Source organism: Anarhichas minor, unplaced genomic scaffold (genome assembly GCF_050575085.1).
Source record: "Anarhichas minor isolate MPS153535 unplaced genomic scaffold, ASM5057508v1 ptg000016l, whole genome shotgun sequence".
Lineage (NCBI taxonomy): Eukaryota > Metazoa > Chordata > Actinopteri > Perciformes > Anarhichadidae > Anarhichas > Anarhichas minor.
The window spans coordinates 1,888,557-1,913,866 of NW_027466462.1; the positions used below are offsets into that span (position 1 = coordinate 1,888,557).

The 25,310-nt window shown below is 44.5% G+C and overlaps 1 protein-coding gene across 8 annotated transcripts in view; it reads right to left on the minus strand.

Annotated features, from left to right (window-relative positions):
- Positions 1 to 544: 544 nt before the first annotated feature.
- Positions 545 to 25,310, minus strand: part of LOC142950767 (phosphatidylinositol-binding clathrin assembly protein) — a 59,359-nt gene continuing 34,593 nt past the window's right edge. For 4 of the 8 annotated variants that reach the window (XM_076092376.1, XM_076092375.1, XM_076092382.1 and 1 more), the window contains 11 exons: positions 23,784 to 23,869; positions 23,551 to 23,674; positions 21,341 to 21,480; positions 20,043 to 20,143; positions 17,969 to 18,076; positions 11,847 to 11,987; positions 11,449 to 11,479; positions 10,824 to 10,971; positions 6,307 to 6,363; positions 5,888 to 6,064; positions 545 to 5,620 (listed from right to left, as the gene is read on the minus strand). In XM_076092376.1, the coding sequence (XP_075948491.1) occupies positions 5,606 to 5,620; positions 5,888 to 6,064; positions 6,307 to 6,363; positions 10,824 to 10,971; positions 11,449 to 11,479; positions 11,847 to 11,987; positions 17,969 to 18,076; positions 20,043 to 20,143; positions 21,341 to 21,480; positions 23,551 to 23,674; positions 23,784 to 23,869 (1,128 nt within the window). In that variant the 3' untranslated portion in view covers positions 545 to 5,605. Of the gene's footprint in view, positions 5,621 to 5,887; positions 6,065 to 6,306; positions 6,364 to 10,823; positions 10,972 to 11,444; positions 11,480 to 11,846; positions 11,988 to 17,968; positions 18,077 to 20,042; positions 20,144 to 21,340; positions 21,481 to 23,550; positions 23,675 to 23,783; positions 23,870 to 25,310 lie in introns of those variants that run through there. The other 4 variants (XM_076092377.1, XM_076092378.1, XM_076092379.1 and 1 more) reach the window with 4 other exon arrangements.

Consider the following 25,310-nt stretch of genomic DNA (forward strand, 5'->3'; position numbering starts at 1 on the left):
CGCTGTGGTATTTGTGTGCGAGCGGCTCCTTTAATGGAAAAAATGGATTTTTCCTGGATAATAAAGTTTTAATTGATTTATTTCGTGACTAAATTCTCTGATTAAAGACCCGCGTTTGATGGGAAAACTACAGATGTGAAAAGTGCATTTATAACACGCTCTCCTCCTGCAGTAAGGACCATCAACGTGCCCTTGAGCAAGGCATTTGTAACCCGGGTAATAGCGGTTATGTGCTCGTTGTATGAATGTGAAGCAGTGCACTGTTGTTAAAGGGACAGACGAGGTTAAAACAAGTCGGTGTAAAATTCAAAACTCGTTTTGTAGTAAAATATAAAACTGATGAAGAGGCGGAATAAACAACAGAAATAAAAACACTCAGGCCTTCTGGCGCTGCAATTAAAAATAAGAAGAAACACGCTTTGACCTTTCAAAGCCGTGGATGTTTATCACCGGAGACTCTTAAAGGTTTGGAGACGTTGGCGGTTTAAGGAAAAGACTTCACTTCCTTCAGCAAGTTCCCTAAAACACGACAACAGACGACATCTTAGGAATGGAAAATGACTTTTTATTTCTTCCAAAAACAGGAGAGAGAAAACAGATCCCTAGAATAAACAAATATACTGCTGTAAAATAAAAGCCTGTGGGTTTTTTTTGTAACATTTTTGTTTGCCTTTCCATGCTCGATACAATCCATATATTCTGCTTTAAATAAATAGAAAGAAAATGTACAAAGAGATGGGGGAGGGGGGAGACAGAAGAGAGAGATCAAAAGATTTACTCTGCTCAAAAACAAAACATTTGGCATCATTGAGAATTCATGGCTGGTCCTGATGTACAGGGAGGTCTGCAGCCCGCCCCCACCGAGGAGCAATCACACCTGTGTATATACGGCTGTAATAACATCAACGCTCAGGGAGATAAATGAAAGAATAACGCAGGTTGCAGGTTATGAGAGTATGTGTTTTAAGCTCCGTGTTGTGAGTGTGGTGCGTTTCTTTATATACAGAATAGTGAGGCAGCAATCCGAGGGTTCTTACCAAAAAACACAGATGTAGAAAAACCAGAACGTGCACAAGAGATCTTTGACTCGACACACCGACGCACTGGACAGAATGAGGGGGGGGGGGGGGGCGTATCCGTTTAAAAAAAGCTTCTCTCTCTTCCTTTTCCTTTAATGAAGCGAACAGCGACCGTCAACCGAGGACGAATCTGTGCTGCGAGTGTGACATCTTTGGGGACAAGTAACACAAAAAGACGTTGGGCGCTCCGGTTTTTTTTGTTGCTACAGTGGCTCGTTTATCGGCAGCGTGAAACAAACATCGGTCGGATTCAGTCCCCGTCGCGGACGAGGACTGACTGGTCGGGAAAGCGAGATCCGTCCACCGTCACCGTCACATCATGCTTCTTTTTGGGGACAACAAACAACGATACAACCATGCACTCAACCGACCCCAGAAAAGAGCGAGACGGCTCGCCATCTGAACGATTGATACACTCGGGCCTTCAGCAGAGGACGGACATTCTTACCATGACATCAACGTTCATCCTTCTCCACCTGGATTCATGCTACAACAATGCAGAGAGGTGGTAGCAGCTTCGCCACGAGGTTGGGCCTGGTCTGATCCCACACGGGACCACGTGTGTACAGCAAATGATTAAAAACAGAAACGGTGGTTTTGGTGGGAAAGTCCCAGCTGCAAATGTGAGAAAGTGTCTGAATCTTTGAGGAAGGGAGTTGCCGGAAAAATAGAGCCCGCATGCTCGGCCAACACCCCCTCCCTGCTGGATGAACAGCGTAAAAACAAATGACCCGACATGATAAAGCTGTGATGATTACCGCCAGCTACATCAAGGAGAGGAGCCAGGAACATTTAGGAGACTCAAAGGAACCACAGAGGTCTCGACCATTTTGAAACCACTTGAGACGCACGGACAACGACAATCTCATCGCAACAGGCAGGACGGGATTCCATGCAGGTCGACGTGAGGTTTAGGAAAAACGGAAAGAAAAGCTAAATATGTGACCGTCGGCGCCACGGACGGTAGCGGCTCTCTCTTTCTGCCGTGTGCCGATTCATCGCCGCCAGATCAGAGGCGGTGACACGGCTGCTCCGGGGAGAAATAAAGAGCCGCGATTAGAGCTCGCGGCTGGTGCCAGAGCGCAGACGGACATTAAGGAAAGAGTGCGAGTCGGAGGCCAGATGGGACTTCATGTTGATTCAGATTCAGGGACAAACACCAGAAAACAACTTTAATGTTCAAGTTCTTTGATGGCGTTTTGTCCGGACTCAAAAACAAAAGAAAACCTACATGTTCTCTTATTATCGGGGCTTTGAAATGAACTTTTATTCGTCCCAATATACTTTATACGTGGCTAGTTGAGCAGACTAACATTTCCTAATCTGGCTGCACGACAAACGCTGTACTTGACTCTCCCGTTTGTCACAAAAAAGACCTGGATATCCAAGCATTCTGATTGGCCGTCTGGGTTCAGAGACAAGTGTGTCGGCTGCCGACATCGTAACGTGAAGAAGCGAAGATGGCCGATGTTGTCGAGACGATGGGGGGGGGACGAAGAAAAAACAAAAGGAAAAGACAAGGACCCTATCTAACCAGACACGGGAGCGATGCTAACAGCGAGAAGAAAAGAGAGCGCGCTCAAAGCGAACCACAAAGCCCCCCGAGAGCCTCTCGAGAGGTTTCGTCTACAGCTAAAAGACAGAGACACCGAGAGAGACACTAGAGCTATAGTCACTAGACACTGGCAGAGGAGAGGACGAAGGTGGGAAGTCTACTGTGGGAGCTCTTCTATAAAAAGGAGGATACTATGAGGAGAGGCTAAGCTAACACAAGACAAGAAGCGTCTAAAGAGCAATATCTATCCAACAGCGATGGGCGGGAGCGGACGATCTAGACAGAAACTGGGTATTAGTACTATTTTCTTTTCTTTACATATCTACACACACCGAACAGTGACGAAGCAAGCTAAAGAAGCATTCTAGAGATAGAGCAACTAGACAAGAGTTAACGAGATTCTATAAATCTGATGTGCGTGATGAGCTTGGACACTGGACTTGGGATGGCGATGGGACTACAAAAAGGTTTCAAGTTCGCTGTTAGAATGGCAGGAAAAAACTAGTATATATTCGTTTTTTTTTTTAGTCGCCCGCCAAAAGTGGCTGGTAGATTAGAACAAACTCGTTATTGTAAAACCCTCAAAACGATTTCTACAAACTTCCGAATCTCCTCAACGTTTTCACACCGGCAGCAGCTCTACTTGCGGCAGGATAGTCACTTCAGTGCAAAATATTTGCATGTGCATTTTGCAACAAAAACAAATTTTGTTTTTGATTTGAAACCAAAACAAAAAAAGCAACATTTGTGTCAAATTCGCCGGCTCAAATTTGGCCGGAAATTTGACACAATTCGACCCTCAGAAAATAGCCCTCAATGGAGAAAAAAAAACCAAACGCATAAAATGTGTAAGCGCGCACGTGGACACGTAAACCAACAGTCAAACTCATGGTGACGCACGCTTTGGCTGAGGAATCATACACAACCTCAAATTTTATCCCCCAAAATTTTAGTTCCCTGGAGCCTCGGAGCGGAGGGGGTGGAGCCAAAAGTTCAGTGTCGCACTTAAAAGCCACTCGCTTTGATTCAGTGCAATTTAATTCAAATCAATAACATTTAATCACTCACTCAGTGCTGCTGTCTTCAATCACCGGCACAGTGTGTGGATCTGCCAATAGGGTGTACCTAATATATATTAAACTCTTAATTTAGAAGCCTGTGACGTCTGAGCTGATGAGGACGAGAGGGACAGATACACACAGGTTAACCGGGTGCTAACAGGTAGCTAACGCTAACAATAAATACTCAGTTCAAACCCTGTATGGAGAGTAATGGCAGCCAAAACTGTGTCAAGATAAATGTGTAATGCCCGGTCACACCAGCACTTTAAACGGCGAAATCTGTTGAACCAAAATCTCGACTTTTGGCGGGAAAATGAAGGATTTGCTTGTCGGCTGCGAACGTTTGTCGTGTTCTGTCCCGCTCATTATCACCTAATAAAAAAACCTCATCGATGCCTCAACGCCCGCTTTAAACACCGATGTATCGCTGTCGACCAGCTCGGGTTTGTTGTTGTAGCTCATTAAGTTATTCACAGACCACAAAGACATTCGTAGAAATTTGTTTTCAGAATAAATAGCAGCTAATGCGCACTGACGAACACCTTGCGTTTAGTTTTAAAAGGTATAACCAGTTTTCAAATAAACTATGTTTTAGTGGATCGTGGGGTACAAAACACGAGTATTCGTCTCAGTTGTGTTAAGTGCTGAATCAATTGTCCTCCATCGTGTGCGCTTGCAGACACTTAAAGGTCCTCGCTACCCGGCAGACTGAACACTAGCTAGCTCAGTGCGAGTCGTTTCTCATCTCTTTCATAACTTTCAGACAAATAAAAATGGAGAAATTTCGGCGAACTAGCGCTAGCGTGTTAGCAATTAGCTCTCCAGCTACAGCGGTCCTGCGAGTCGTCGCTTATAAAACCACGTTTCTTGAAGATGAAAGGATGAAGTTGGCTTCACCGCTCTCTGGTGTGACCAGGCTTTAGGACTTTTTGGTTCGCAGACAATTTAGATGCCTCTTCACAGCGCGAGCGCGTCGTTTCACCGCTAATCCTCCTCATGTCTCTGTGTGTATCTGTAGCTTTAGATGAAGAAATCAACGCAGCATGGGTAAACAAAGACTGAAGCTTAAAAACCCATAAGAACATTATGCTATTATTAACAAATGGTTCAACAAGTTGCTGTACAACATTCAGGAGAGGCTGCAGAAGAAAACAGGCCAAAAAATACAAAGATCTCCCCGACAGAGAGGAAAACTACGGGAAACACACTCGAGGAGATCTGCCTGTAAATCTCTCGCTTATTGGTTTGTGGACGCGGACAGCGAACGAAGGGGGATGGAGGGGAGGTGGGTTGTGAAGGTATTGTCTGAAACAACTGCCGCACAAACACACACGCACACACACACACACACACACACACACAACACTTGTCCCCTCCAGAGGGTTCCCAAGTTGCCGTTGCAGGCGGACGGTAACCCGGAGGGGACAAAAGTAGCACCAGTATGAAATAAAGCTAATTCTGCAGCAGAGACTCTCACAGAGGGAGGATTTCCTCCTCCTCTCTTCCTCCTCCTCCTCCTCCTCCTCCTCCCATCTTTCTCTCTCACCCTTATTCCCTCTCCTGACGCATCACTCCATCGATATGATTTAAAACACAAATTAGACAGTGTAACAGAAAGAGGCTACACACACACACACACACGTACGGAGTTGTTTCAGACAACAACCAGCCGGGATGACATCTTCCCACCACCATCCCTCCATCCTCTGCTCGCTCATCTCCTCCTCCTCCTCCTCCTCCTCCTCCTCTTTCCAACGTGTTTTTTTTGGTGTCGGTTGGTTATCTTGTCGTCTGTCTGTCTCTCGGTCGTTTTATCTCGATCAAATCATTCCTCCGTCCATCTGATCGCTCCTCTCGTGTGTTTTCTTCTGCTGTTTGTTTGTTTGGCACTCTGCTTCCCCCTGACTGGATTACATAAACTGCATCTGAATAGACAGAAACAGAGTGGAGAAAATAGAGAAAAGAGTTTATTTTGATCCTTTGATCCTCATCACCAGTTCTGTCTTGGCGTTATGCCACATTGCATTATTAATAAAAACAGGTCCTTGGAAAGTCGTATTATTGCATGAATTAGCCAACATGACCTGATAAGAGAACGAACCCCGGGTGTTCATAAGTTAGCTCGTATAAGGACACAAAAAGAAGAGACATGTTACATGAACAGGTTGTTATTACAGTTCACTGTTAAACACCTTTTCAGTTGCAAAGGTGTCGTTCTGTGCGTATGAATGCACAAGTACTGGATAGCTGACCTGGGCTCCGGGCATCGGTGCGAAGGGGTTGGTGGGTCTGAGAACAGGCTGGTTGTACATCATCGCCTGAGGAGCCATCAGTGGTACCCCGCCCATCTGACCCATGTGGGGAGGGACCTTGAGAGACAGGAGGGGGGAGGGAGGGAGGGAGACGGGACACAAAAAACAAGAGTCAGAGAAACGGGGATGGAAACGGAGGAGAAGGAAGAGAAGACAAAGGAAATGTTGAGCTAAAAAGATGTCACATTCGGCTCTGAGAATCTGATTTGGTTGCTATTTTCTACACATTTAGTAATAATAAAAACACTCAGTTGCAGCCTTATTTCTGCATGTTTTGACTGTTTGCACATTGAACTCACCATTCCATACACAGGCACTTGCGGTGTGGTCATGGGAAAAGCCATGGGAGCTGGAGCCTGGATGGAAAAGCAGAGAGCAGGAGTCAACTTAAAGCAGAGGTGGCAGAAAAAAACCACACATTTCATAGCATGCATACGCTGAAAGCTGCTGCGGTTGCTATAAGCATAAAAAAAGGACTTAACATCAGAAGACTTAGCCAATTTTAGCTCAGACAAAGTGTCTCATCTGTCTCTAATAGACACGTCTGAACACGACACGCACGGCGTAACGTGCGCGCGAGGAGAAAACACACGTAACGCTGACAAAGTGTGCACATCAGGAGCGCGACAATACAGCGCGCAGCAGAGGTACTTAGGGGAACCCCGCTGGGAGCGATCATTACCGCCGCTTTAAAAAGGGGGCGGCTCGATGGGACAGCGTTTAAGCCCCAACCCTCCGCTCCACACATCAAATCCACAGGGTCGTCCTGCTCACCAGGAAGTCGCGGCCTCACACCGTTTGTAAATAAAACGCATTAAACAACAGCTTGCAGAAACACGCTGCTGCCTTCACAGACCCCAATCCATCATTGTAAACGGGACAACTGAGGCATTTCTTTCCTAACATGACTTCATAACGCCTCAATCATTACAGAGGTGTTAAACGTGCTTCCAGTCTGCAGCTGCACGTGCATTAGCTTCACAGTCTCACCTAAAATGATGGATTACATTATGGAATAATTAAACTACACCAGCGTTCTTCTTTAAGTGCTACTTAGTCGATGCTGTTAACAAATAGCACATTCTGGTCTTACAGTATTTTATAAACCTTTGAGCTCAACCTGACTTCTGACACACAGTGTGCAAAACAGTAATTAATTAAACATTTTCTGTCCTTTTTAATTACGGTCAAAAACTGTCATGTATCAGTTCAGTTGGTTACAGAAGTTTAAATCAATGTTTAAACATCGCAGTATAAATGTAGCTTACTGTATTCTAGATGACTTAAGTGTCTTTTAATAAAAACAAGCTCAATAATCGGTACAGAATATGTCATTATTTAGCTTATATTTGTTTACATTTAGGCAAACGGCCACAATTTAAAGCATGACGAATTAGTTATTAGCAGCTACTGTTTGCAGTGTAGCCGTGGATGTAGAGACAGCTACCGCGATGAAAGATTTAACGGACTTTACTTTGATCTGCACCTGAAGCACAAACAATCTGTCCGAGTCGGACGGCTCTCACCGTTCCTTGCGCCAAATGACACGTTATTTTATTTATTTAAGCGTGACAAGAAGATGTACGAGAGAGAAACCCGAGCAGACGAGCCGCTGTTCATGCAGCGCTGCAGCGTCTCCATCTGTATTTATGTCTATCTGTTGGCCCTTGACGCAGAATGCTTTACAGTTTGTCTTGAATCTGTCTTTTTACGCTCACCCTCTCTCCTTTCCCTCCAGCAGGTCCTCCCTCCTTTCCTACCTGTGTGTTCGCTTTCTATTTAAATCTTTTCATTGCATCCTTAATCCAGACTTCTCAGAGGTGAACTTCTGCTGTTCCCTTTCCCGCCTCCCTCTCTCTTCTTTCTTTTACTCTCTCTGCAAAGTCAGAACTCTGCTTGTTCAAGTGAAGGTTAAAATAAAAAGGCTTTGCAGGATTTCTGGCTGACATTTTCAAGTATTCAGAGATCGCAGACCGTTGCAACTTTGCCCTCCTGGCGAGAACCTCAGATGTGGGAGTTTCACTTATCATGCATGACACCCTACTTATTCGCTTCCCCGCTACCTGCGATGTCTTATATATATCACCACATGACTTATTTATCATGTTACGGCTTTTGGAGGATATAGTTGCTGTTTTTGAGGCGTGTATATTCACAGAGACAATGAGTTTTATTTCTCCGTGACACTATTGAGCAGTTCTATTAATATTCTCCCCTTCAGTTCACTGCTGACAACACAATGTTGTCAGCAGTACCACATAACTCTTGTACCATATAAGATGGGAAAATACATCTTAGTTTGTTTTGGAGTGATAAGATATATCAGGATTCACAGGCAATTCTTGGTATTAGAATCAACGTCCGGGTCTGAAAAATGAAGCTAATGCAGAAGTACTTTAAAGCTGCATTCTCTCTGCTGTCCACCAGGGGGCGACTCCTCTGGTTGTATAGAAGTCTATGAGAAAATGACTCTACTTCTCTCTTGATTTATTACCTCAGTAAACATTGTAAACATGAGTTTATGGTCTCAATCTCTAGTTTCAAGTCTTCTTCAATACAGCATGATGTTCATTTAGTACATTATGGTCCATTTAGAGTCACACAGACCATAAAGCAGGGGATGCTTTAGGGCAGGGCTACACGGTGATTGACAGGTCGCTACCACGGCATTGGCCAGTCTGGGAGTTGTCTGTGTTTTAGAAGTGAAACTTTAACTCTTTCACAGTGTGTTTTCACTTCATGAAAGTTAATAGTCTTATTCAGGGGTCGGTTGTACTTAGCTTCACCCTCTCGTGTCACTTTTGGTTAAAAAAAACAACAACATGGCATCAGGAAGATGTACAAGAGACAAACAAGGCTAGACCCGATATCAAAAGGAAAGTAACAGGAGGACAAAAGTAGCACCGTCCTCTGACTTCCTGGTATCACAGTTTATATGTTGGTGCTTACATAACTAGCACAGATCATTAGCCTGTAGCACAGAGGTGAGAGGGTTAATACGTCTCTCCAAAGAACACAAGAAAGAAAGAGGAGACAGAGGAAAGTGGGAGACAGCGAGAGGGTTGAAAGCACATTACAGGAGTCACTGAGAAGTCATTGAGACGTTTTTACTAAACAGGGATAAGTACTTACATAACTAGTATAGAACATTCCATTCTGCATCAGGACGCAACAAGGAAAAGAGACAAAAGACAGACGGAGAGAAAGATGGAGAGGGACGGGAGAGGGGAGAGGATGAGAGAACGTGACAACGTGAGGGGGGGGGAGAAAAGCCAAGAAAATGAGGAGATGATGAAAGAGGGAAGCAAAGAAAAAGGTACCAAGAGAAGGTAAATGAGAAGAACAGAGGAGCGTGGAAGGGAAAAGAAAGAAACCACAACGTAGGCAAAGATGGAAGACCAACAGAAGCAAGTTAAGCACATTTTTGTTTTTTAAAGTATGAGGGGTCAGAATACGGCCGGGCAGATGTCAAAGGCAGTGCGGTCGAAAACAGGACGAGCAGATGACAACGCAAAACAGAGACGTGATAAAACGGACGAAGAGGGGAAGGAAGACGAGCGGATGACGGTGCAAAAAAACAAAACAGAATGCATGAAGAGGAGGAGCGGCACGGGAAGGAGAGAAGGAATGACAGCAGGGGTGAGGAGGGAAGAAGGAAGGAAAGGAGAGAGAGAGAGAAAAATAAATAGATATATGGAGGGGGAGGAAAGGGAGAAAGAGAGGAAGCGGAGGGTTAGTGACAGTTTGTCCTCGTCAGCCAGAAACGGCTGTCCGGAGATCAGGAGGCCAATCAGGAGCTGCCAAGATCAGCACGCACACACACACACACACACACACACACACACAGCATGCACAGGCAGCTATATACTGCACCAACACAATGCACTCACATGACCAACACTTCCATCTATATACGGAACATAGAAGTGCAAAACATTCCCATGCACACAGATCTTAGATCCTGTATTTGAATAGCGAGGTGTCTGCAAGTATTTTTCAGGTTAACCAACACTTCCAAAACTTAAAAACAGCTCGTTCTGTGCAGCCACACTGATTTCTCGCAGGCAAAGTTGTATTTTTGTGACGTTTTCTTTCTGTTGAGTGTTAGACGAGAACATTGATATCACTCTCATGTCTGGTAGGCAGATTTTGTTAGCATTGGACGGATCCAAGCTAGCCGTTTCAAACTGTTTAAAGTCTGCATGCTAAGCTATGCTAAGCTAAGTGAAGCCAGGAAACAGTCCGGCAAATAATGTAACCCCCTGAAAAATCATGAATTGTTTGTACGGGTTAAACACACAAGACGTGACGTGTTAATTAGTGAGCTGGTAGCTGGATTTACAGAGCCAGGCTAGTTGTTTCCATCTGTTTCAAGTGTTTGTGCTAAGCTAACAGGCTGTTGGCTGTAGCGCCATGTTTTATGGACCGACACGAGAGTTACTGATCTTCTTATCCAACACTCGTCAAGAAATACGTGTATTTCCCACAAACTATTCCTTTAATACAAAACAAGTCAGAACATATTAAAGAATTAATTAAACACTTGAAGCTATTTGACTTTTCGAGACGTTTCCGGGATTTACAGACACCTTGATTGATTCTCATTAAGGATACTTCTGGTCTATTACAACTTGGCTCTTATTTTTAGTAGTTTTGGCTTTATTCATCAAAATAAGATCCAAGTTGTAATAAACTTTCAGACACCTTGATGGATTCTTTTAGGGCAAACTCTCAGGTTTTACCGCACCACACGACTCAAACGAGTCTTTTGTTTTTCGTGCGTCTTCGTGTTCAGTGTGAGTTTCTGTCTCCTTACCACGTGTTGTACAGGCATGGGCTGTGGGGCCATGGGCGCCGGGCCCCACTGTGTGGTCGACATGGTCTTATTCTGCCAGTTATGGCCTCCCGTCAGCTTCTTCTCTCCGCTCTGGTTCCACTGCATATCTGGCCTGAAGAGGGACGAACAGCGCAACCAAACAAACACAGCGTCATCCTAACCCGCTCGACCTCAGGGCCGGTTCAAAAACAGCAGAAAACTCACGTCTTGGAAGATAAAAATGCTGAAGATTTACTTGGAGATTATTCTTATTCTTTATTTCCCCCCTCTGAGGCGCATCGTGGTTTTTAAAGAGCAACAACTCTGCTGCACAAAGACTCCTATTCATGTTTCTGCCGTACTTGCAGTCTCTTGCCTTTAACATTCTACAGAAGCACTTCATCGCAAACCCGAGGAGTTAAAAGCGACTGAATACTTAATAATAAATTAAACTTGACTTTTAGTAGTGGAAGTTTATGTGTTGGCAGACTGAAGGTAGGGATGCTGGCAACAGTTGAGTTAAGTACAACAGTGAGGCGCATTTGTTTTGTCAGTGCATAAATCCTCCAGCCTGGACTACAGGCACAACATTGAAACGGTATCATCACAACTCAAAGACACTTACTTCTTGGCCGGGGTCCCGCCGAACTGCAGATCTGAGGAAACGGAGAGAAAATGAGCGATCACAGTTAAAAGAGAGGAAATGTTTATCTCTCTCTCTCTCCGACTTCCCTTCATCTTTGTTCCCCGACATCAATCTTTTCACTAGTTATCAACATTCACGTGTTTGTTTGAAATTCTACATGAAGAGAGGTTTTGTTTTCTTTAAAAAAAACATGTGAAAGCGACCGGTGTTTTAGTATTCTGTGTGTCTTTATATAACGGTGTGCGTCCTTGTATCTGCATGCACAGTCAATAGGACAGAATGCATAAGAAATATGATGTCAGTGTCCAATTACATAAAAGTTCAACCGTTTATGTCGACACATTCAGCTACGCGTGCACATGCATCTGGACACTCACTGCCCACGAGGTTGGCCAGAGAGGAGTCGAGGTCGTTGGCTAGCAGCTTTCCTCCGTGATGGATGGCCATTTGAGGGGGAGGAAGAGGAGCGTTGTGTGCGGGCATCGTAGGCTTCAACAGGTCTCCTAGAGCATCGAAACCTGAAGGAGAAGCAGACTCACGCATGTAAATAACATTTATGATACATTTAAGAGAAGATTGGCTGGTAACAACATCATATGGACAGAGCAGGGGTTAGCACACCACACAGACACACAGAGGAAAGTAAAAGTAGAAACGTATGTCAGATTAGTCGGTAAACCCCCTTTGCATTAAAACAGTGATTGCACAATCGGCTCTCCTGTCAAGCTTTGAATGTCTCCACTGGAGGTCTTTCATAAACCTAAAAACACAATAAAACTAAGAAACGCATTTAACATTGTGTTTATCTGCAATAAAAGTCCTGCGCTCGATTAGATTTGGAGAACTTAACACTCCGTGGCTAACGTAACATGCTTAGCTCGGTGTGTAGGCAGAAAGGGAATTTAGTATTGATAACTATGTTTTCATGAGTGTGTAATCACCTGAAACTAATAACTGTTGTGTTTTCGTTAGCGTAGAATGAGGCGTGTTTATCTACAGGGACTGGGTTCTCTTCACAGAGTCCGCCGTGTTTCTACAGTAGCCCAGAATGGACAAACCAACCACTGGCTCTGGAGAGGCCCTATTGCGTTACCTGAAGGCCACCCTAGTTCTCTACACGCTTGAGCAGAGAGCTATTTGGTTGGTTGCAATCTGCAACCTCACCTCTACAGTAGGCACAACTAAATCCTACACACCGGCCCTTTAATCCCAAGGACCCATTGTTTAAAGAAAGTCTGCAATTGTAAATGGCATACACGCTGTACCGTTTCTTTACCGTTTCACCAAATTGCAAACTGTGGCCAGAAAAATGTGAAGAAGCAGTGAGGGGGGGAACTCACGCTCGAGGTGAAGAGAGTTAAAGAACAGAAGCAACCGATTTCAAACGCATTAAAAGTCCTGAATCTAAATGAGAGCCGACTCAACTTTCTGCCTAATTCCCCCCCCAAAACTTTACACTCGCGATTCGACCGCATTAACGAAAGCAGCGCCGGACGGTTTTGATCTGAGAATATTGCTGAGCTGTGCGAACGATCAAATCTCACTGCGAGCATTGCCGTTAATGCATTCGTCCTGCTCTATTTTCAGCGTTTACCTACACGGGCAGAGCTTCCCGTTTAAAGCAGATACACTCGACCGAGACTCCGCTCTTTTATTAAAGTCACGCTGCAGCCTCGTTCCATCAGCAGCCGGCCCGTAATCCCTGACTCAGTAGCTCGCAGCACTTGTTCTAGAGATGATTGATTTATCTGTTCGTGGCCGTCATGTACACACTCCTACGCCCAACAGTGATTAGTTTTGAACATGCATGCATGTGTGTTTGTGTGTTGGAGAGACTGTGTAAAGTTGCAGCCCATGGCCGGTAGGTGCAAATGACAAATGAGTAATTTCCTGTGTTGGTGTTTGCGGATGTGTGTGTCTGTTAACAACTCCCCATGTCAGCACTCATCCAGCTAATAGCTCGGTATCACTCTGCTGGTGGAAACTTGTGACTGTGTGTGTGTGTTTATTAAGTGTGTGTGTGTGTGTGTTTGGTGGGAGAGAAACATGGCGAGTGGTAGAAAAGACGAGGAAAAAAAAGGGAAACACAACATGATAAGCGGTAGATTTTTTAGGTAATTATATGTATTATTGTTTCCTCTCTTTAGTGGCAGAAATGAAATGAAAGGTGACAAAGCTGTAAAAAAACAAAACGAGAACGAGACGTGAATGCAAGACGACGTCTGTAAACCTACAGCGTCCCTGTGAAACACAGAGGAGGAGGAAAAGAAAGAGAGGCAACTGATGTGGGGAGAACAAAAAAAAAAGAAAAAGGGAGGAATAATATTTAGTTAGGAAGCGGTGTGCAGGTCTGACAGCGGTGCTGACACAAGAGATTCAGAAAACACTTTTCCTGCTAGCTTAGCAGATGAGAAAAAAAGGAGGGAGAGGAGGAGAAGCACACGGCGACAGAGAAGAAGAGGGAAGTTAAAGAAGGAAAATGAAGAAGCAACCACAGTCTTTTTACTTCTCTTGACTCCTCAAGTTGTCGTCACTGTGATAAAACACTTTGGCAATGCGGGTGATTTTTGTTCTGTTTCTTAAAACCACCGTGTCAGTAAAGCCCGCTGAATTAAACTGAACCGAGAGGGGAAGAGAGGAGGAGGAGATGAAAGGGAGAGAAGAAGAGAGACGAGCTCTCCCGGTAGATCACACACGAACCACGGAGCAGATAGATGGAGGCGATGAAGCGAGCGCCGTATTGAACTGTGGGGGATAATGCTATCAGTGTTAGCTTAGGTGTTTCAGCAGAGGGTTTGACAGCCAATAGAATTTAAGATCAAAGGGAAGCGAGGAAGTAAATCCATGTCGAAGGGTTCAATTACAAACCGCTGGGAGGGAGAAATCTGTTACTTACAAACTATTTAGTTGGAATATCTTAAAGCCCTGTTCAGACATGCTGGGTCATCTATTGGTTAAAGTAACGGCTGTCATAGATATGACAGCATCTTTACAGAAGGAGCCGCAACGCTTGCATAATGTTTAGGGACGGATATGATATGAAGGAAGAAGAGTATTCTCACTTTTGTTTTGCTATTGATTTTATGACCTTTGGCGAGTCGCCAATCACAAAATCTTAATTCCAGATAAAGCAAAAGCATTATGAGAAATACACAACGTCAGCAATCTTCCACAGGAAACGGAAGTAAAGCTGCATCCTTTAGAGGAATAATTATAGCAGTAAATCATTATGAGGCAACTGAAGCTCCACCCCCTTATTCTACAGAGTGCTGCTGAGATGAAGTATTTGTGCATCGCACTGGTTCCCTAGACAGAAAGACAATGAGATTTTCCCCATTGTATTTTGGATTATTGCAGAAACTAAACTCTGGTTTATGATACTTTTGTTCAGCAAGATAGTGTTAATAAATTAACACCACTTTGATTTCAGACTAACCATCAATCCATGAACTTGGAGACGAGGGAACCAGAAGTGCGGGTTTTAGGACTCATTCCTGCAGCTCTTTGTTCACTACGAGCAACGAGCTACAAGTCAGTGACACTAGACGAGCTACAAATCACCGTCAAGCTGGCCTCAGCTTTTTTTTTTTTGGTCATGTTTTTGTCTCACCATTTCCCCTTCTCTCTCGTCGTCTCGTCTCCGTCTAAAGAACGGCACGTCAGCAGCACTATTCAAAGACATAACTAGCCTTCGTCAACGAGAAATAAATGATCATAATTGTTGTGCAGTGTGGAGCTAGTTAGTCCTTGTAGTACAATAAGGAAGAATGTAAGAACACACTTATCTAATTCTAACACAATCCTCCTTTTATGCATAACAGATGATAAACGAGTGACGTTTATCATCACATGTGCATCTCTGTGGATTTAATCTGCAGCTTTTACGCAAATGAGACGGCATCAACTCTCACCGACTCCCTCGGTCTGACCGTGTAAGATTGCTGTTGTGCCTTTAGCTTAAAAGCACTGAAACTTGATTAGTTTGCCGATAACAATATATTCAATAACCTTCAGTTAGTCTTTCTTTCATGTGTTAACAGAGAAGAAGGTTGAGCACGAGCAAAGATTGAGACAGTAAATAGTTCAATATAACAAAATTAAATGGCATAAATACAAGCAGAGACAACACACGTTAAAATGGTGAAATAACAGATACAGCAAAGGCATTAACAGAGATATTAATTTGCTCAAATTAAATGAAAAATGTCAGCAGTCTTACACAGAAACAAAGAGGCATCCCTTAGAGGAATAACTGCAACGGCAATAGATATGGATGATGGAAAATTGAGAACACATTATGAAGACATCACACATTGTGCGCTGCCTTTAAAATGTTTGTAAAAATCCAATATTAAACAGAAGCAACTACGCTTCCAACTCCTTGTGCAGTCAGATAAAAGTGGGGGAAAACAAATTGGAGACTTTGCAGAGGAAGGAGGCGGGCGGGAGAGCAAAGAGGAAGAGGAGAGCAGATGGAAAAGAGTTGCCTGGGTGATTCTTGCTTTGTGAAGTGTGATCGGGAGACGATGAGGCAAAGGAGAGGGAGAGAGGGAGAGAGGGAGGAAATAAAGGGAGGGAGGAGTGTGCAAACGGTGTGAACGACAACAAAACAAAACAGAGGAGCAGTAGCAGACAGATGGGATGAAGCAAAGTGACAGACGACTTGTGAACAGACTTTTACAAACACGGACATAAAATGACACATGTGGACGGTGTGCAGACGGAAACATGCAGTACAGTAGCTGCGCGCACACACACACACACAGGGATTTTTGTGAGATGCTGCCAGATGGTGCATCGGTATTTGTAGTGGCAGCTTCAACAAGAGCTCTATTTATAGAAGGAAGTTAGTCCGTCCAAAGCCAGAACTGGGCTGCACACTGCGGCCGCAAGCCTCCAACTGTTACTTCAGAGCAGAGCAGCAGAGTTCAACGGGGTTAAAGATTAGAGCAAGCCAGAGAAATCTGCACTGAAGTCTTGCAAAACATTTGGAAAACAAAAGCTTTATCTGGGAAATGTTTGAAGAAGCAACGATGCAGCTGTGCAAACAACCAATACCGTGAAAATCACTATTTCTGCCAGGAAATAAACGAAACCGCTTCAGAGTCCATTTGTTGTTTTCTAAGAAAGGTTTTCCAGCTGTATACTTGGTGATCTCGCTCTGTGTGATAGTGCTGTTTCCATTAAGTCACACAGATGAGTTTGAACGACATGTGCAGCGACTGCTGGTGTGGATTAATCCTGGCAAATCTCCAGTAGCGCTAATTGATGGGCTGTGACAAAAAAACACAACTACACTCGGCTGGATGAAGACAAGAAGATATGTTTGAACCTGTAAAAACGGACCAGAGTGAGACCTCACTTTGGAAATAACGGATTGTTTAAGAATATAGTGGATTAATACACATTTTGTGTGCTAGTGAGTATTTAGCTGTGCTTTTAATAGTTAAGTTTAATAACTAGAATTAGCTTCAGAAGGCTTTCCTTTGGTTCTGGTCTTTCTACGACGGCTGCAGGTATATAGCCGCTCACGTGATATCCTCTGCAGGAGCGTCTCAGGACCCGAATGGGGTTTGAGGAGTACAGAGATTGATTGTGTCAGTTGCTGAGCGGTTAAAGGAAAGTAAGCCAATAACGCAGCTCGGAGCCAAAGTCCCAGACCTGCGACGCTTAAGAGCCATCAGTCTGAAGCGGTTACCGTAACAGGCAGGAAACCACAACAAGAGCAGCTGTAATAGTGGAGAGAGGGTTCCTCCACGCTATCTATTCAATGGATTAAATGATGTAAGCCAAAAGATTCACAGGAAATAACTGGACACTATGCCTTTGCTTTTACTCAGAATCATTTTATGACTGATGATACTAAGGAGAACTCCAACATAAAAAGAATTAATAGCATTTAGCCAACTTTCCTGTCGGTTTATAAACTGGAAAAGATTTGTTTCATTGCTCATATTTGTAGAATTTGCAGATCTGTGTAGGAACCCTCAAAGAAAAGACGAGTCACGGAGGGAAATCAAGAGCTGGGATCAGTTAACTTTTAGTTCAATGTGTGATCTTTAAAAGGCCCTAAAGTGGGCGGGGCTCTGACGGATTATATAAAATAATAATATCTAAATCAAAATCTGATCACAGTTGCGGGGTCGTTATCTTATGTCGTCACTTATATCTGATCAAAATACACTCACACAGTCCGGAAGAAGCAAAGTTAAACTCTTAATAAAAACCTACAAATGATCTTTTCTGATCTTTGTCTCCTGTTTCGATGTATTTTCCTTTATCAAGTTACTTGACAATCCAACTGAATTTAAAGTTAACTGATCCCTCGTCTCTGGGATTAAGGGTTACCGTCACTACAGTGTTAGACTCGAACAACAGGCTACGCGACAGAGCTAGTAAAGCTACCAACACCCACCCAGGTCAGAGGGTTAGTTCAATGCTACGCTCGTGCTAGCCGAGCAGAGTCAAAAAGGTTTTTAGTCTTCAGAGCTGGCTTTACCGGCTGCAGGTTGTGGGCCGTTGTTACTGGGCGCGGCCTTATTCCCAAACACAGCATCGAAATCTACAGTCATGGCTGCGCTGGTCTGCTGCTGCTGGTTCTCCAATCCTGAGGGATGCAGTTAGATGTGAATGTTTAAGCCGCACCAGATAACCGTCCGGGACTCTCTGACAACAGATTTAAAAGAGCTGCAGATACAAACATCAGATTGTGATTTTAGCCTGTTTAGGAAATCATGGCTTTCCACCACCTCCCCGCTAAACTAATCCAATTAGACGAAGAACGTGGACGTTACGGTCTCTGGAGTGCTGCCATTGTTGTTGCTTGGTAACTTGGGATTACCAAGGAGGCTGTCAGGAATGTCAGGCTTTCAGAGGAGAGCTAAGCCCGTGCACGAGAAAATCCGGCAATGCACCTTTTGTCTCCATCCACATCCCTGTTTGGGGATTAAAGGCTTGAAGCCTCAGAGAGCCGTTGTCTTTGTGGAGTCCACGAAACGAGAATACGAGACGAAACTCACAAGGATGACATCTATCGTTACAACGAACCTTTCAGGAAACACAAGACGGACTACGTCTACAGGCACACTGTCAATATGACCATAATCATTTTGATATGGATCACGTAAACAGCACATTCCTTTTAAATTAGGCCTTTTTCTGAATGCTGCATTTTCAGATTAAGACATTCTTTTGACACGTTTACAGCACATTCAGAATGTCTCAATTGTTTTTCTGTGTGACACATTTGCTTGTTTACAACCAGCCTTTTTTTGCATCGTACATCTGGAACAGGAAGGGGAATTCAAGGTACCGTATTTTCCGCACTATAAAGCGCACCGGATTATAAGGCGCACCTTCAATGAATGGCCTATTTTAGAACTGTTTTTATATATAGGGCGCACCGGATTATAAGGTCGCATAGAATAGAATAGCGTCGTAAGCGTGTCTCTTGAAAGGTGCCATTTTGGGGTCTTTATACACACAAGTGGTGTTGGACTAGGAGTAAGCACAGTACCGGTGTTTACCGCGGTGCGGCTTTGTAGTTTACCAGTCGTACTGAAACATTTTGACAGAGCGCCGTGTACAACCAGTATGGATCAACCAATTAACCAATTGATCCATATATAAGGCGCTCCGGATTACAAGGCGCACTGTCGTTTTTTGAGAAAATTAAAGGCTTTTAAGTGCGCCTTATAGTGCGGAAAATACGGTATTTAAAAGGCGTAGCTGTAGGACGTACGTCATGGGTGTGTTTTATGTTAATCAGAGTATATAATGCTGCATGTTATGGGGGATATTAGTGGAATATTCCTTTTTAGCAGCCATGTTAACGGCTCAGTCGGAATATTGTCTTTTACAGAATAAATGTACCAAACTATTTCTTGGCCAGGAACATTAACTTCCTCGAGGCAGGAAATAGTTTAGCACACAAACCCTCGTAAAATGGCAGATTCTTGTTTTCCACTTCACGGGAAACAAGCACAGATGCAAGGTGTTAATTGGTGGGCTTTTGAGGAGCTGCTCGGTGAATTCAGGCTAACCGTTTCCCCTCGTTTCCATTCTTTATGCTAAGCTAGGCTAACCGGCTGCTGTCTGTAGCTTTGTGCGAGAGTCGCGTCAAGTATCCAGTACAGCAAAGCTAATATGTGAAAGCTGATGATGTTGCTCAGCATTTCTGCCGCAGCCACAATTTTCCCACACTGACAAAGAAGAAAACGAGGAGCGGGGTCGGTCGGATCTCATTGGTTACAGGATTCATTATCACAAAACTACCGCGAGTGCTCACAACGTAAACGCCGACGCCCACGGAAACTTGTTTAAATGTGCGTCTATGCAAGACACCGGCTGGGTCATGCAACATTAGTTTCTGAAGGAGAGGAGGGAATGGTGACGGGAGGATGGATGGTTCACATAAAAAGACAGATGGATGGGCAGAGATGTGGACGACTGGCCGGAGGGAGAAAACCCCCAGAATGCAAAACACTCACATAAATTGATCAGTGTGCGTGCATGTAAGTCTTATTTGCATGTGTGCACCTGCAGGTGTGTGTGTGTGTGTGTGTGCAGCACACCTCCCCAGGCACTGTTGGCGGTGGAGATTGAAGGATTGCTCTGCACAGCGGGGATGAAGGCCGGCTGAAGATCAAACAGGTCGCTGTTCAGATTGGGCACACTGAGGAGGGAAAGAGAGAGAGAGAGAAGGAAGGAAAGAGGGATAATGAGAGAAGAAGGAGAAAGACAGAAGTGGCAGGATAGAGATAAAATAGATGAAAAGTCAGTGAGAGAAAAGAGAGACAATGGGAAGATGAGATGAACGGCGGAGAGCGAAGAAGTCCGCCAGAAGACGAAGAGAGACAGAACAGAGAGGTACGGAAAGACAGACGGCATTAGTATTTAATCAATAGCACATAAATAGCTGAAGTCACCATTAAAGATGTGCGTTTGTCACAGATTAAGATTAATCCTCGCTCTCTGAAGGGCTGTAAAAAAAAACTTCCGCTGAGCAATAAAACAGTTTGGAGCAGTAAACTCGCAGCGTGTGACGGTGTGTGCATGTCAAGTATAAATTCGGTTCTGATTATCGAGAACAAAGTCTTATCGTTGCTCCGCTACAGCTGGAAGCAGTCACTGGTGTGATACGAGGGTTCGTTTAGTTGGGGAAGAAATGTAAAACAGCCTGCAGAGTATTCTTCTTTTCATACCGGACACTTAATTGTGGAAATTTGGAACGCTTTCCGTTTTTCCTCAGAGCTGCTAGCGACAAATTTAGCGACTTATTGAGACCACCGGGTAAAAAAAGAAGACATAAATTCAAATATATTACATTGTAATTAATTCCCAATGCTTTATGCAAATGAATGTGCTACGACATCACCGATATGCAAATGAGCGTATGACTTTTAGCCACTTTTGGAGCTAGTGCTACTTTCATTGGAATAGGACACACACTGCATTTTGGTTTTCCACAGTTACTTTTGGTGCCATTTCCACTACGGGAGAAACTGCAAAGAGCTTCAGATTGAGACTCTTTAACTGGGAATAGCTGCCGGGGAAAACAGAAGCGCTGCCCGTCTTCCTGGTTGGGCAACGGTTGACACACTTGCGGCAGACAGAATTGAATCGTGAAAGTGAACGTTATGGGGAACCAAACTAAACGCTGATTGTGTAATTATTCAACAGCCATTACATTGTGCAACCAACATGTACTTCATATTGAGAAGTTCAAAGCAAAACAACGTGTCTGTTAAATACGTCGTCTGACTGTTTTTGTAGCAATAATGTATATAAGTATCTATTTATCCATCTGTGATCAATATTCAATATCCAAACAATATAACAGGTGTGTGTGTGTGTGTGTGTGTGTGTGTACCTGTTGGCAGACAGCGTGGAGTTGAACAACTCTGGGGTTTGTGTGATGTGGTTGTTGTTGCTGATGCCGCCGCCTATTGATTGGCTGCTGGGGGAGGCAGAGGGAGGAGTCTGCATGCCCATCTCCTTCAGGCGCAGGTCCTGGAAAACACACAAACACACCACAATGTAATCAGGAAATCAATGGTTAAAACAGTCACTTCCCATTGGAAATGAATGAGACTTTTGTTTCCAGTAAACTCAACATAATATAAGACAAACACATTCTCATACGCGCTCTAAAGGTGTGCCGTCCTCCTGTGACTTCCTGGATTCAGCACACACAGTGTGTGTGTGTATAATGACAGACGATTAGCTGTGAGAACTTTACGGCTAATCACATTGGTTTTCTCGTGACAAAAAAAAAAAAGCTGTTTTAATTCAGTTCCAAACCTAAACTTTAAAAAAGGTATGGGAATGACCCAATTGACTTCACAACCTCGTCCACCCTTTAAAATGATTTGGACTTGGAGCAGAATAATGAAGAGGCTCTCCTGCTGTACCAGCCTCCGCCGGGCCCCGAGTCCTCTTCATTTGTATTCCGACCGTGTACCGAGGAACAAATGGGAGCCGATGTTATTGTTTGGGTTGAGGCCCCAGCTGGACAGTAGCAGAGTGGGTTTTTTTTTTTTTTTTAGAGATGTGTGTGAGTGTGTCGAGTCCATATGGACACCAGAGCGCGCAGACAGCTGGACTGGAGTATCTGGACGACCCCCCGCTCACCCTCGCTGTGTTATGTCCAGCGCTCACTTCATCTCCCCTCCTCCTTCCAAACTGAACCCAAAGGTAATCAGTGGACCTCGGCAGAAACAGGGCAACCAAGGGCACGGAGTAAACAGCGCACTAAAAAAATCCAATCAACCCCGCACACACACACACACACACACACACACCGGCGGGCGCACAAATCAGCCGCTTGGTACACACACGGATCCGACAACACTGCTAGACACAAACTGTGTCTTCTCTGCCAGGATGGGAGCACGCTTAACACACACACACACAGCGGCTGTGTGTGTGTTTTAGGAGCTTCACTGCTCTTACTCGATTACAGTTTGCTGTAAGGCAGGACCCCCCCCCTCCAGGGCCGGAGCAAGAAATGTCAACACATTTTACACTTGACTTTTTCTATGGCCCGGCTCGCCACTGAGACTCTTGGCCTTTATCCTCAACTGGAGTTCAGCGATCGGCAGAGTTGCTGGGAAATCTATCGGCAACAGCAATTTTAGTTTGTCAGAGCTCAAGTGTTGACCGTGGCTCTGCCAGCAGTCACAGCGTGGTCTTCAATCCACGTCAATGACTGCAGTCACACATTTTCAGCTTACTGTGATTGAGTTTTTGTAGTTCAAATGATCTAAAGTCAAATCTGTGCACGCACACATTTAGCCTGACAGTTTAAGTTATTGTCATGGTTTACACTTTTCCTCACAAGGTTTAATTATACAATAAGTTTATAAAGAGTTTGATGTCTAGTTTTGTACGAGGAATTTTGTGTATCTAGTTTAGTTTCCTCAAGTCCCACATTTCATGACTAAATAATGTAAATTTAACAGTAAAATGATTTTAAAAAGATGCATTAAAAAGGACAATACGAGGTGCTTCACAGGCCGACCATTATAAAACATTTAAGAATGAACATGATTGGCCTCGTGTCCTCACACAAACATCACGCTGGACTTTGGTTCTTTGCACAGACATGCAGTTACACAAGAGAAACATGACAGACAGGAGAAACAACGTGGTCGTGGATTTCTGTTCTTTTTTAAAATGCATTATCTACTACATTGGATGTGGTGTTAGAGGCCACGCTTCAAGGCATCAGCATGTGTAGGTTGAACTAAGACTGCAAACTTTATTACTCCTTTCAACCTTGACAAAAGCAACCCTCCTTCTGTTCTTACCTTTCACAATAAAAGCCCTGGACACACACACACACACACAGCGTAACTGTTTACCAGAAGGAATTCAGAGAATTTAGCTAAAAGGAAACTGAATAAAAATGGACCCCAGACAGACTATCAGACGCTGGTTCCTGGTAGTTGGTCATCTGCCTGCACAAATCAATCCAAACCTTTTATTATGTCGCAAATTCACATGCTGCTGTTATTAATAGCTGTGATGCTCCAGCACCGAGTCAGAGGCGATTTGTCATAAAGGTGTATCATCTGTTACCTTAAGAGCCTGCAGTCTGGCCTGCTCCTCCTCCAGGGCCTGCTGCTTCTCCTTCTCGTCCATGCGGCTGAAGGACATGCCGGTGGTGGACAGAGATGAGACGGCGCTGGACAGGGTGGACGCTCTGCAAAAGGCATTTTGGAGATGGATTTAGGCAGCCATTTTAATCTGCTTTGACCCTTTTATGTGTCTTTAAAAGGGGGTTGGTTGTGATACGTGGTAGCGACGGCTACCTGGTGTCGGCATTCAGCTCCTTAGTCTTCTTGCCCTCCAGAGAGGCCAAGTGCTGCTCCAAGGCCTCCAGGAGGCTGCTGGGGGCCTGAGAGAGAGACATGAATATGAGAAAAGAAAGCCAAACTTCTGGAGAATCCTTTTCTAACTTTCTCTCTCATAGGCACAAAAAAGACACACACACACGCACACGAGTTAGTTGGTCTCACAGGAAGGTAACAGAGTGCATCAGGCTCCAAGAATAGCCATGGCAACATGCAGCAAACACTCACACTGTTAGCGGGAGACTCAAAGGAGGGAGGGAGAGGGAGAGAGAGAGAGGGAGCGGGAGAGAGAACAAAAGAGGTTGAAGAAAAACAAAGAGCAGGAGGAAAAAGGTGGCGAGCGAAGGAGAGGTTGCACCACTTCTTCACATGAGCGGAGGGCGACGGTTTTGTTCATGTTCTGATTTTTTCCATTCAACTTCCCTTTGCTGCGTTTAACCTCTCGAGTGCCAGGGTGTACCCTCGAGTTGTCAGCATGCCTCTTGTCTAACCGTGTCTGTGCACATGTATCCCACGAGGGGATCGACCGTTAAACTCTAATCTGTTTATTAATCACTCGGCCAAGAGTCTCTTTGTTGTAAGACGGCATGAGGCAGCTGCATTATATTTGAGCTCCACCGCTCCGGAGTACAACTTAGTGATCAGGTTACTTGGGGATTGTTGCTACGCGACTACAGAAAACAAAAAATTCACCTCCGATCGTTCACGTTGCAGAACACGACTTCGGCGCTCGTTAGGGGCCTCGTTAAAACAGGAGGAGGGAGGAAGAAAAAAAGGGAGCGAGACGGCTGCATTGTTAAGTGGGTCTGTTTTACACTCATCTGCAAGTTAACACGTCGGGGAGAAGACATAGTTCAGCTCGCTTCTGGCCCAGGAGAGAGGAGAGGAAATTCCTCCGGTGAGAAAATATGACAACGTCACGTCTGCCTCTCCATCCACAAGAATGTGAAGTGTGCTGTCGGCCGGGGCTGCAGACGTGCACGCAAACACACACACACATATTTTGAGAGTGTTTCTTGGCTTCTGAATGCTTTGCGGTCGGCTGTACGGCGGGTTCTTGCCCAACTGTTGCCTGGTTGTTAAAGAAACAGCGACTCGCAGAAGAGAAAGAGACCATCTTTAGCTGTCAGCGGGGTCTGAATGGGTGAAAAGAGTGTGTGTGCTCAGTCAATATTAACCCTGACACACACACACATTCATTCAGCTGGGTCTCCTCGTCTCTTTGACATATTGTGAGTGTAACTTTTAGCTAAAGACATTTTAAAGCAGGGAGACGTAGAAGGAAGTCATCTCCAAGAAAAATAAGATAGAGAGAACCCCCTCTTTCTCCTCCCTCAATTATCTTAATGATGACGCTGTAATGCTCGAGTGGTTCTCTATTAAAGCACCTCCACGCATGTTGAAAGCAACGATGTTGTGCGTGACAGATATGAAATAGAACAACATCTGAGGAGGAGGGTGGAATTCAAAATGAGCCAGTCAGAA